Below are 13,108 nucleotides of genomic sequence, written 5' to 3'. Positions count from 1 at the left end.
GTCCCCCCTTTCCACCTCTTCCCTGCTGCTCATGTCCCCCCTTTCCACCTCTTCCCTGCTGCTCGTGTTCCCCCTTTCCACCTCTTCCCTGCTGATCGTGTTCCCCCTTTCCACCTCTTCCCTGCTGCTCGTGTTCCCCCTTTCCACCTCTTCCCTGCTGCTCATGTCCCCCCTTTCCACCTCTTCCCTGCTGCTCGTGTTCCCCCTTTCCACATCTTCCCTGCTGCTCATGTCCCCCCCCCCCCCTTTCCACCTCTTCCCTGCTGCTCGTGTTCCCCCTTTCCACCTCTTCCCTGCTGCTCATGTCCCCCCTTTCCACCTCTTCCCTGCTGCTCATGTCCCCCCTTTCCACCTCTTCCCTGCTGCTCGTGTTCCCCCTTTCCACCTCTTCCCAGCTATGCGTGTTCCCCCTTTCCACATCTTCCCTGCTGTCCCTGTTCCCCCTTTCCACATCTTCCCTGCTGTTCATGTTCCCCCTTTCCACCTCTTCCCTGCTGCTCGTGTTCCCCCTTTCCACCTCTTCCCTGCTGCTCGTGTTCCCCCTTTCCACCTCTTCCCAGCTATGCGTGTTCCCTGTCCTCCCCTCCTCCCCTGTGTCCGAGCTTTTCCATGAGCCTCGACCTTGTATAATATTAAAAAGTACAACAACAACAATGTGTTTGTGGTTCAAACCTTCATGTTGAGTAAACGAATCATCGACGAACTCGGACTTCACCTTCACCTTCACAATAACACCTGAAACAAAAACAATCCATTAAAACGAAACTTTCAGGAACCAGGAGAAGGTGACGGTGCGGCGAGAACGACACGTACCGGGTCCCGGGTCTTCATCCTCGGGTGGACCGACCCTGGACCAGCGATCTGAGGGAGAATCTCCCGGACCGACCGAGTTTCCTCCATCGGAACCGCTCGTGGATCCCGGGGGGTTCGATCTGTGATCTTCACCGGAGACATCTCGGTTCATGGCGCATCGGAGGGAACTGCAAGGTAGAGGAGAGGAAGGGAGGGGGCGGGGGGGAGTATAGCACGGTACAGTATTGTAAGGGAGACAGGTAGTGTGTCGTCGTGTGTTACACTCTGATACAAGAGCACCAACCACGTGTTCCAGTAAAAACGAATCACGACCATGTGATGCTCCACAAACGATCTCATTCGCGATTTCCACGCGGCAGATTCTCCACGTTAATGACGTGATCGATCCCGGGTACCCACGACGTCTTGTTTCCCCTTGTAAACGTTTTTACATAACCTTTTATCGTATTATCCAACTTCATATGTTTTATCCGTTTGCGTCCCATTGTTGTTATTACAGAGATTAACTTTTCTCCATTTTCTGTGGGACATGTTGCAGAAATGGTGTGACCAGGTGTGAGGTAAAAAACAATACGAGGCACTCAGGCGTGGAGATCAAGCAGGCTGCCGCATGCCCCGTTGCTCATTGTACGGTCGTAGGCCCCAATGTGAATTAACCTTTAGAACCCATTACAATTAACCTTTGGAACCCATTACAATTACCCTTTATAACCCATTACAATGACCCTTTAGAACCCATTACAATTACGCTTTAGAACCCATTACAATTACCCTTTAGAACCCATTAGAATTACGCTTTACAACCTATTAGAATTACCCTTTAGAAGCCATTAGAATTACCATATGGAACCCATTACATATACCCTTTACAATCCATTGGAATTCCCATTAAAATACATGAGAATTACGCTTTACAACCCATTAGAATTACCCTTTAGAACCCATTAGAATTACCATATGGAACCCATTACATATACCCTTTACAATCCATTAGAATTCCCATTAAAATACATGAGAATTATGTTTTACAACCCACTAGAATTACCCTTTAGAACCCATTAGAATTACCATATGGAACCCATTACATATACCCTTTACAATCCATTAGAATTCACATTAAAATACATGAGAATTACGCTTTACAACCCATTAGAATTACCCTTTAGAACCCATTAGAATTACGCTTTACTACCTATTAGAATTACCCTTTAGAAACCATTAGAATTACCATATGGAACCCATTACATATACCCTTTACAATCCATTATAATTCCCATTAAAATACATGAGAATTACGCTTTACAGCCCGTTAGAATTACCCTTTACAACCCATTAGAATTACCATATGGAACCCATTACATATACCCTTTACAATCCATTAGAATTCCCATTAAAATACATGAGAATTACGCTTTACAACCCATTAGAATTACCCTTTAGAACCCATTAGAATTACCACATGGAACCCATTACATATACCCTTTACAACCCGTTAGAATTACCCTTTACAACCCACTATAAATACCCGTTAGAACCCTTCATAACCCATTCAAAGTCCTGGCGGTTCAGGGTGGACGGAGGGGACATTATAGAAGTGTGGGAATGATCGCGTCCATCTGGTTCTTTGCAGTTCGATCAAATAGATCAGCAGTACCATATTTACATGTTAAGGCAAAAAGTTTTCGGTAATTCCATCTTTACTCTGAAATAACGATGTTCTGCTCAACTAATAACGTGAAAACAACGTGTTTCCAAATAGAAACTTGCACTAAAAGTTGGAAAAATGCTGGAAGTTCATCTTATAAAGTCTAATGAGAAAATGATAATCGGAACATGTTCACATGAAAAAGTAAATAATTACCAAACTTTCTTCACAATGTTTATTATCCAGGTTACCTTTTCTGCTTCCGAAGAGTCTTTTACTGTGAATAATGTTTTGATCCCTTGGCTCGTTTAATCTCGGGGTCGGCTACACTGTCGTAAGTTAGAGTCTAACTTGTTGACTTAAAACTTTATTTTGGTTATTTAATATTATTGCTGGCAATCCTGGCATTACCTGTAACTTTTAAGAGACTAACTGTTGGTGTCGTTCCTGAAATACACTCGATCTAGACGTCTAACCTAGTTACATGTAAATTTACATCCAACTTGATGGTGGGGAGAGTGACATCTGTTAGAACTGAAAATGACTTCCCAAAACGACAAAAAAAAGAGGTTAGGTTTTAGACTACTCTTGTATGGTGCTGTTCTCTATTGCGTTCTCATCTTGTGTAATACTGCGCATTGTTATTTGCATATTCTGTATCTATTATCTTATTCTAATATCTACCATCGCTTTCTTTGTCTTGCAGATTGATTGTTCATCGTTGTTGCTAATAAACCTGCATTCAATTGATACATTCTTGTTTATGAACAATCAATCGCGTGCCAATGAATAGGAAGTTGCTTCCGGAGTTGTGTCTACGTTACTGACAGCACCGACAATGCCGTTGCTGCTATCCAGCTCTCCATCCACGCCATGACTCACACGTCCGTTGCACCAGCCAAACCGGACAAAGTCAGCCGTCCTCGTATCCAAACCGGCGGTACCAGCGAAGATTGGCAATATTTCACCAGAAGATGGGATGGTTACAAGGCAGCGACCCAGATAATCGGCAATGATGTTCGCGTTCAACCCCTTGAATGTTGTGATGCTAACCTACGACGTGACCTCCACCGCAGCAACCCACGCATTGAAATCAAGGACGAGGCAGCTATACTACAAGCCATTCGGTCCCTTGCTGTCCGAGAGGAGAATACTATGGTGTCCCGCGTCAACCTCCACAACATGCGACAGGACCGAGAAGAACCAATTCGTACCTACGCAGCCCGTCTGGCTGGTCAAGCTGAGATCTGCAAGTTTTCTTGCAGGCCAGGCTCCAGGCCATGGCCGACACTGGCTGTCAAAGCTGCCTCACAGGACTTAATATTTTCCACAAACTCGGGCTGCGTAATGAAGACCTGTTACCTGTCAACCTGAAGATGAATGCTGTTAACAGTGGAAGGGTCCGGATTATCGGCGCCATGCTCCTACACCTGTCTGGTCGCACAGCCAATGGCGACATTATTGAAACCCGACAAATCTGCTACATCTCACCTGACACACGGAACATGTATCTCAGTCGTGAAGCATGCGTCGATCTAGGCCTCGTGTCTAGTAGCTTCCCAACCATTGGCGAATCCAACACAGTTGGTGCTGCAGTGGCAGCAGTTATCGATGCAAATTGTAACTGCCCGGAAAGATCGCTTCCCCCTACACTGCCTACATCTATCCCATTTCCGGCCACTGACGAGAACCGAGAGAGGCTGGAGAAATGGCTACTGGAGTACTACAAAAGCAGCACATTCAATGTCTGCGAACACCAGCCACTACCCCACATGGAAGGTCCGCCTCTCACACTGATGGTTGACCCCGAGGCAACACCAAAAGCGGTGCACACCCCAGTGCCTGTCCCCTTACACTGGCAGGCAGAAGTCAAGGCTGGTATCGATCGCGACATCAGGTTAGGGGTTCTGGAACCGGTGCCAATTGGTGAACCAGTGACATGGTGCAGCAGAATGGTCGTCTGTCCAAAGAAGGATGGGACCCCATGGAGGACAGTTGATCTGCAACCACTGAATGCGCACTGCACACGTGAGACCCACCACACCCAGTCACCCTTCCATCAAGCAATGGCGGTGCCACATAACACCAAAAAGACGGTAACAGACGCCTGGAATGGCTATCACAGCGTTCCAATCAGAGAATGTGACCGCCATCTGACAACGTTCATCACACCATGGGGCCGATACCGTTACTGCACCACTCCCCAAGGTTACATCGCTTCAGGTGATGGATACTCCAGACGATTTGACGAAATTGTATCGGACTTCAAAAACAAGTCCAAATGTATTGATGATACCATCATGTGGAGCGACACATTGGAAGAGAGCTTTTTTCAGACATGCAACTGGCTTGACCTGTGCGGCCGTAATGGGATTACGCACAATCCGACGAAATTCCATTTTGGTCAGGACACGGTCGAATTCGCTCGATTCGAGATCACCGTGGACAGTGTACGACCATGCCAAAGGTATCTCCAAGCGATACAGGACTTCCCCACACCAAAAACAATTACTGACATTCACTCCTGGTTTGGGCTAGTCAATCAGGTAACATACTGCTTCAGCATGACCGAGAGGATGCGACCTTTTCGGGACCTCCTAAAACCATCCACCCCCTTCTACTGGGATGCAACACTACAATCCCTATTCGAAGAATCAAAACGACTCATCATATCTGAAGTCGCAAATGGGGTCCGGATCTTTGACAAGGAACGAACAACATGTCTCGCAACTGACTGGTCGAAGGATGGGATTGGCTTCTGGCTCCTCCAAAAACACTGCAGATGCCCTGGTGAAACCCCACAGTGCTGCCCCGATGGCTGGAAAATCACCCTTGCTGGAGGCCGCTTCACCCATGCAGCGGAGTCGCGCTATGCTCCGATAGAGGGTGAAGCTCTAGCAGTGGCGGACAGCCTGGAAAAAGTAAAGTATTTTGTGTTGGGATGCAAGAACCTGATTATTGCCGTCGATCACAAGCCCTTAATCAAGCTTCTTGGCGACAGACGATTAGAGGACATCCATAACACGTGGCTCGCCAACTTGAAAGAAAGGACTCTAGCATATCGTTTCTGAATTATCCACATCCTGGGAAAACGACACTGCATACCAGATGCGATTTCACGACATCCGTCGGGTGCCAGACCATCGGAACGACTGCCACTGGTGGATGACATTTCCTCCATTATGGATGTGGCCACATCGACTACACTACGACAGCACACCTTGACTGGGCTGTGGACCACAGATGACGACACTGGCATGGAAATGGCTATTTCTATGGCAGCCATCAAGACGCTCGATTCTGTGCGGTCCGTCACTTGGGACGATGTTCGGGACGAAACAGCAAGTGACACTCAGATGCTGCAGTTACTCAATTCTATTGAGCAGGGTCTACCTGCCAGTCGGGACGATTTCCCTGTGTCCATTTTGGAATACTTTCCCTTCCGTGAACACCTCTACACCATTGATGACATAGTGGTCTACAAGGGGAGGATTATCATCCCACCGAAGCTACGGAAGCTTGTCCTTGAGAATCTTCATGCTGCTCACCAAGGAGTCACGGCTATGACCACCCGGGCCAGCAGCTCGATCTTTTGGCCTGGAATCACTCCCCAGATTCATGAGATGCGCAATCGCTGCTCACACTGCAATCGGATGGCCCCATCGCAACCAAGCGCTCCACCTACAGCCCCAGCTGAACCTGCCTACCCTTTCCAGTACGTTTGTTCAGATTACTTTCATCACAAGGGTCGGAGTTATTTGGTCACCGTTGATCGTTACTCTAATTGGCCAATCATTCAGCTAACAACTGGCGGGGCACAAGGCCTAGTGAAATGTCTGCGGTCGAACTTCGCCACTTATGGTATCCCCGACGAATTGGCATCTGACGGTGGGCCAGAATTCACGGCACATGACACCCAAGACTTCTTGCGTCGGTGGGGCGTTAACCATCGGTTGTCATCCACTGCCTTCCCACACAGCAACTATCATGCCGAGATCGCAGTCAAAACATCGAAAAGAATGATCACCGATAACACTGGTTCCAATGGTGAACTAGACACTGATCGGTTCCAACGTGCAATACTCCAGTACCAGATTTGCACCGGATCAGGACACTAGGTTGTCTCCAGCCATGATCATCTTCAAGAGGCCAGTCAAGGACTTCATACCCATCATCCCAGGCAGATACTTGCCATCGGACACCTGGCGGGAAACACGCAACAATCGTGAGGAAGCTTTGCACATTCGGCATGCCAGGGAGATCGAAAGACTCTCTGAACACACGACAAAACTACCTCCACTGGCCGTCGGGGACCATGTCCGGATCCAGAACCAGACCGGCCTGGAACCACGAAAATGGGACTGGACCGGAACCATGATTGAGGTAAAACAATTCGATCAATACGTTGTCAAGGTGGATGGCTCCGGAAGAATCACTCTCCGGAATCGTAGGTTCCTGCGACGTTTTACGCCTTTCAGCATGACAACTCCCACTACGACTGGCAAAAGTGGCATGCTGCCAAGCCTTATGCCAAGTGTTATGCCAATCGTACCGAAATACTTAATGTCTGGTACCCAACCCATCGCCGCTCCAAGAGTCTGTCTCAATCCTGTTACCACTCCCCAGAAGGGTGAACCCCAACATGTCATTGCGCCGGGCTTACCATCACAGACACTCCGCTCCACCACCGCGATGACACCACCCGCGAGAGTCGCTAACCAACCACATGTGCAGACCACCGCCACACCTCCACAGTCAGTGCCTATTTCTGCCCCCTTGATGGTTCGGGTGATGATGGACCAGCTGGAGGGGACTCCGGCGTCGGACAGGGCGATAGTGAACCACCCACCGAAGACTCCCACAATGGACCAGGAAATTACGAACTGCCCTCAGAGGACTCCGACGATTGATCGGGTGGTGACGGGCCGCCCGAAGCGAATTATCAAACCACCAGCCCGATTCAATTCAGAAGAATATCAATTATAAACTCATGTGATCCTTTTTCTCAGTCTCCAGTTTTCGTTCTATTCTGTGTCACAATTGAACGTTTTTGGGAAAGGGAGATAGACAACTCTTGTATGGTGCTGTTCTCTATTGCGTTCTCATCTTGTGTAATACTGCGCATTGTTATTTGCATATTCTGTATCTATTATCTTATTCTAAAATCTACCATCGCTTTCTTTGTCTTGCAGATTGATTGTTCATCGTTGTTGCTAATAAACCTGCATTCAATTGATACATTCTTGTTTAGGTTTGGCCTTGCCTTGGGCTTGGCATGGTTTCTGTTAAATTTAGCCATGGGTCTCGGACCACATTAGAAACAACATCACAAAAGCTAGTATCGGTGGAACAATCACAACATTACAATCCCAATCATGGCATTTGTGAACATTGCATGATGGGGCGACAAAGTTCCTGAATGTCTCACCCCGCCCATGTGGTGACCATCAAATTATAGTTATACTATCAGGATGAGCCGATTCGTCACACTGTTATATCAGGACGAGCCGATTCGTTACACGGTTATATCAGGATGAGCCGATTCGTCACACAGTTATGTCAGGACGAGCCGATTCGTCACACGGTTATATTAGGTTGAGCCGATTCGTCACACGGTTATATCAGGATGAGCCGATTCGTCACACGGTTATGTCAGGACGAGCCGATTCGTCACACGGTTATATTAGGTTGAGCCGATACGTCACACGGTTATATCAGGACGAGCCGATTCGTCACAAGGTCACAGATTGTTTAACCCAACATGAGGCCGTTCAAAAATTACGCAACACTATATTTTTTGTAACGCCATCAAACAAACGCAGGAAGCGAATCGATACTAAATACTGGAACAATTCAGAAACACCCTCCGACCCAGACAGCCACCGCGCATGTCATTAAGCACAATAGTTAGTTATTTGAATTTCCTCATCTTCTTCGAGGAACTTCCGGTGGTTGTTTTCTGGGCGCGCAGACGGGACGGAAGTGTGAGTGGTCTTGAAGTGTGTGAACTCTTGGTGTGTGCTGTGATCGTTTGGAGTAATTGTTGCACTGTACGGATAATTGATGGACGTATGCACGGCCAAACAGATGGAGAGCAAACCTACGGTCCTCTCCGGGTAGAGGACGAATAAGAAATCTGAACGAACTGAAAATTGTACAAGTGGCGTTTCGAATTTTGTAAAATGTGTAAAATGTGTAAAAAGTAAGAGGACTGTAAATGTATGTCACGTGGTGTAACTAGTACAACCGAGCTAGTAGACCGAACAACCGAGCTAGTACAACCGAGCCGAGTGGTACAACCGAGTACTAGTACAATCGAGCCTCGATCTTGTATACAAAAAAAAAAAAAAAAACCCTTCGGCATCAGTATTGTTCGCTAATATGATAAAAGGTAATGTCACAATGTTTACAATGAGTTCGTTAACAAGACATTGCAACCCCCCTGAAAAGATCACGTAATTGTCGTGGGGAATCTGCCGTGCGGAAATCGCGAATGAGATAGTTTCGTTTGTGGAGGCAACGCGTCACGTGATTCATTTTTACCAGAGCACGTGATCGGTTTTACCAGAACACGTGGTTTGTGCTCGTGTATCAGAGTGTAACACATGACCACACACTACCTTAAATCACGGTACTTTACACGCTACCTTTCAGTCCCCTCCGGTGCGCCATGAACCGCGATGTCTCCGTTCTGGGAGATTCTCCCTCAGATCGCGGGTCCAGGGTCGTTCCACCTGAGGATGAAGACCCGGGACCAGGTACGTGTCCTTCTGTCCACACCGTCACCTTCTGGTGGTTCTTGAAAGTTTCGTTTGAATGGATTTTTTTCTTTCAGGTGTTGTGAAGGTGAAGTCCGAGTACGTCGATGATCCGCTCCCTCAACCTGAAGGTTTGAATCAAAACACACACACACGATCTGTTAATGTTGTACTTTTTGCGATTACACAAGGTCGAGGCTCATGGAAGAACTTGGACACAGAACAGATCAGGACACAACATAACAATGGGAACATCAGGAGAAAGGGGAACATGAACACCAGAGAAGAGGGGTAAGGGGGGAACATGAACAGTGGAGAAGAGGGGTAAGGGGGAACATGGACAGCAGAGAAGAGGGGTAAGGGGGAACATGGACAGCAGAGAAGATGGAGAAAGGGGGAACATGAACAGAGAAGAGGGGTAAGTGCGAACATGAACACCGGAGAAGAGGGGTAAGGGGGAACATGAACACCAGAGAAGAGGGGTAAGGGAGGAACATGAACAGTAGAGAAGAGGGGTAAGGGGGGAACATGAACAGTGGAGAAGAGGGGTAAGGGGGGAACATGAACAGCAGAGAAGAGGGGCAAGGGGGAATATGAACACCAGAGAAGAGGAGTAAGGGAGGAACATGAACAGTAGAGAATAGGGGTTAGGGGGGAAAATGAACAGTGGAGAAGAGGGGTAAGGGGGGAACATGAACAGCAGAGAAGAGGGGTAAGGGTGAACATGAACACCAGAGAAGAGGGGAAGGGAGTTACATGAACAGTAGAGAAGAGGGGTAAGGGGGGAACATGAACAGCAGAGAAGAGGGGTAAGGGTGAACATGAACACCAGAGAAGAGGGGAAGGGAGTTACATGAACAGTAGAGAAGAGGGGTAAGGGGGGAACATGAACAGCAGAGAAGAGGGGCAAGGGGGAACATGAACAGCAGAGAAGAGGGGCAAGGGGGAACATGAACTGCAGAGAAGAGGGGTAAGGGTGAACATGAACACCAGAGAAGAGAGGTAAGGGAGGAACATGAACAGCAGAGAAGAGGGGGAAAGGGGGAACATGAACAGCAGAGAAGAGTGGTAAGGGGGAACACGAACAGCAGAGAATAGGGGTAAGGGGGAACATGAACACCAGAGAAGAGGGGTAAGGGAGGAACATGAACAGTAGAGTAGAGAAGAGGGGTAAGGGGGGAACATGAACAGTGGAGAAGAGGGGTAAGGGGGGAACATGAACAGCAGAGAAGAGGGGCAAGGGGGAATATGAACACCAGAGAAGAGGGGTAAGGGAGGAACATGAGCAGTAGAGAATAGGGGTAAGGGGGGAAAATGAACAGTGGAGAAGAGGGGTAAGGGGGGAACATGAACAGCAGAGAAGAGGGGCAAGGGGGAACATGAACAGTAGAGTAGAGAAGAGGGGTAAGGGGGGAACATGAACAGTGGAGAAGAGGGGTAAGAGGGAACATGAACAGCAGAGAAGAGGGACAAGGGGGAATATGAACACCAGAGAAGAGGAGTAAGGGAGGAACATGAGCAGTAGAGAATATTGGTAAGGAGGGGAAATGAACAGTGGAGAAGAGGGGTAAGGGGGGAACATGAACAGCAGAGAAGAGGGGCAAGGGGGAACATGAACAGCAGAGAAGAGGGGTAAGGGTGAACATGAACACCAGAGAAGAGGGGAAGGGAGTTACATGAACAGTAGAGAAGAGGGGTAAGGGGGGAACATGAACAGCAGAGAAGAGTGCAAGGGGGAACATGAACAGCAGAGAAGAGGGGTAAGGGTGAACATGAACACCAGAGAAGAGGGGAAGGGAGGAACATGAACAGTAGAGAAGAGGGGTAAGGGGGGAACATGAACAGCAGAGAAGACGGGTAAGGGGGAACATGAACAGCAGAGAAGAGGGGAAAGGGGGAACATGAACAGCAGAGAAGAGGGGTAAGGGGGGAACATGAACAGCAGAGAAGAGGGGCAAGGGGGAACATGAACAGCAGAGAAGAGGGGTAAGGGCGAACATGAACAGCAGAGAAGAGGGGTAAGGGCGAACATGAACAGCAGAGAAGAGGGGTAAGGGGGAATATGAACAGCAGAGAAGTGGGGTAAGGGGGGAACATGAACAGCAGAGAAGAGGGGTAAGGGGGAACATGAAAAGCAGAGAAGAGGGGTAAGGGGGAATATGAACAGCAGAGAAGAGGGGTAAGGGGGGAACATGAATAGCAGAGAAGAGGGGTAAGGGGGAACATGAACAGCAGAGAAGAGGGGTAAGGGGGAATATGAACAGCAGAGAAGTGGGGTAAGGGGGGAACATGAACAGCAGAGAAGAGGGGTAAGGGGGAACATGAAAAGCAGAGAAGAGGGGTAAGGGGGAATATGAACAGCAGAGAAGAGGGGTAAGGGGGGAACATGAATAGCAGAGAAGAGGGGTAAGGGGGAACATGAACAGCAGAGAAGAGGGGTAAGGGGGAATATGAACAGCAGAGAAGAGGGGTAAGGGCGAACATGAACAGCAGAGAAGAGGGGTAAGGGGGAATATGAACAGCAGAGAAGTGGGGTAAGGGGGGAACATGAACAGCAGAGAAGAGGGGTAAGGGGGAACATGAAAAGCAGAGAAGAGGGGTAAGGGGGAATATGAACAGCAGAGAAGAGGGGTAAGGGGGGAACATGAATAGCAGAGAAGAGGGGTAAGGGGGAACATGAACAGCAGAGAAGAGGGGTAAGGGGGAATATGAACAGCAGAGAAGAGGGGTAAGGGGGAACATGAACAGCAGAGAAGAGGGGTAAGGGGGAATATGAACAGCAGAGAAGAGGGGTAAGGGGGAACATGAAAAGCAGAGAAGAGGGGTAAGGGGGAATATGAACAGCAGAGAAGAGGGGTAAGGGGGGAACATGAATAGCAGAGAAGAGGGGTAAGTGGGAATATGAACAGCAGAGAAGAGGGGTAAGGGGGGAACACAAACAGCAGAGAAGAGGGGGAAAGGGGGAACATGAACAGCAGAGAAGAGGGGTAAGGGGGAACATGAACAGTTGAGAAGAGGGAGGAAAGGGGAAGACGAACAGCAGAGAATAGGGGGAAAGGGGAAATGGTCACTCTCCCACTGACGTCAGGTTTGGTGATCTCTATATTATGCACAAACTAACAACTGACCTTACTCCTCCTGCTCTCTCACCTTACCAATTTCCATTCAGGTTGTGCACCTGCATTAATTCACCTCCATGTTCTCTCGATTGTGGAATATTCTCTTTGTGTCCACTGCATCGTCCTCATTTCAGCCTTTCAGAAGTGATACTGATCACTACCTCATGTACTCACCGACAAACACCCACAATCTCTTCCACACATGCTCATTCTTTCCCATTATTTTCCTCTCTGGGCCACTGTTGATTGTTCTCATGTTGGGCCTCATTTCCTCCTTGTCCCGCAAACCCTTTGGTAGTTTGTGAACCTGGTTCCCTTTTATCGTTTTGCCTGCCCCATGAACCTCGACCCTTGCATTAAAATTATTGCAAATTTATACATTGTGCTGTGATCTTGACATAAAGTCTTCAAAAATGCTTGTGCTCTTTAATTTCATCTGTATTCTAATTAACAATTTGTTTTCTTGTTATTACTTCTATTTTGATTATGTGAATGTATCAAAATTTGCAATATACAGACTTGGCATTTAATATGGAATTTTTTTGAGCCGCGTCGCAAGACGCTGGTCAGAGAGTGCCCTCTGCTGTTGTTCTTGTTCTTGTTCTTCTTGTTCTTGTTCATGTTGTTCTTGCAGAGAAGACAAAACCTCAAAGCTCCACCCATTCTGGGAACCATAGCTCCACCCATTGTGGGAGAGGCTTCATATAAACAAATATCCACCATTTTATTAACTCGCATAGCTTTGAGGCCTGTTTTGTAGGCCCGTGGTGTCT

At 47.9% G+C, this 13,108-nt stretch overlaps 2 protein-coding genes across 4 annotated transcripts in view; one reads left to right on the top strand and one right to left on the bottom strand.

Moving 5' to 3' along the window:
• LOC137413984 (uncharacterized) overlaps window positions 1-1,158 on the bottom strand; it is a 53,550-nt gene extending 52,392 nt beyond the window's left edge. For all 3 annotated transcript variants that reach the window (XM_078778123.1, XM_078778121.1, XM_078778122.1), the window contains exons 1-2: window positions 814-1,158; window positions 673-735 (exon numbers count right to left, since the gene is read on the bottom strand). In XM_078778123.1, the coding sequence (XP_078634249.1) occupies window positions 673-735; window positions 814-964 (214 nt within the window). In that variant the 5' untranslated portion in view covers window positions 965-1,158. The remainder of the gene's footprint in view (window positions 1-672; window positions 736-813) is intronic.
• Window positions 1,159-9,128: 7,970 nt separating this feature from the next.
• The window catches only part of LOC137412314 (uncharacterized), a 106,125-nt gene continuing 102,145 nt past the window's right edge, over window positions 9,129-13,108 (top strand). Inside the window, exons 1-2 of the mRNA XM_078777321.1 lie at window positions 9,129-9,216; window positions 9,294-9,347. Of these exons, the coding sequence (XP_078633447.1) occupies window positions 9,129-9,216; window positions 9,294-9,347 (142 nt within the window). The remainder of the gene's footprint in view (window positions 9,217-9,293; window positions 9,348-13,108) is intronic.

Source organism: Myxine glutinosa, chromosome 5 (assembly GCF_964187855.1).
Source record: "Myxine glutinosa chromosome 5, kmMyxGlut1.1, whole genome shotgun sequence".
NCBI lineage: Eukaryota > Metazoa > Chordata > Myxini > Myxiniformes > Myxinidae > Myxine > Myxine glutinosa.
The sequence above is the reverse complement of the archived record's forward strand: the minus strand, read 5'-3'. Positions and strand labels throughout refer to the sequence as shown.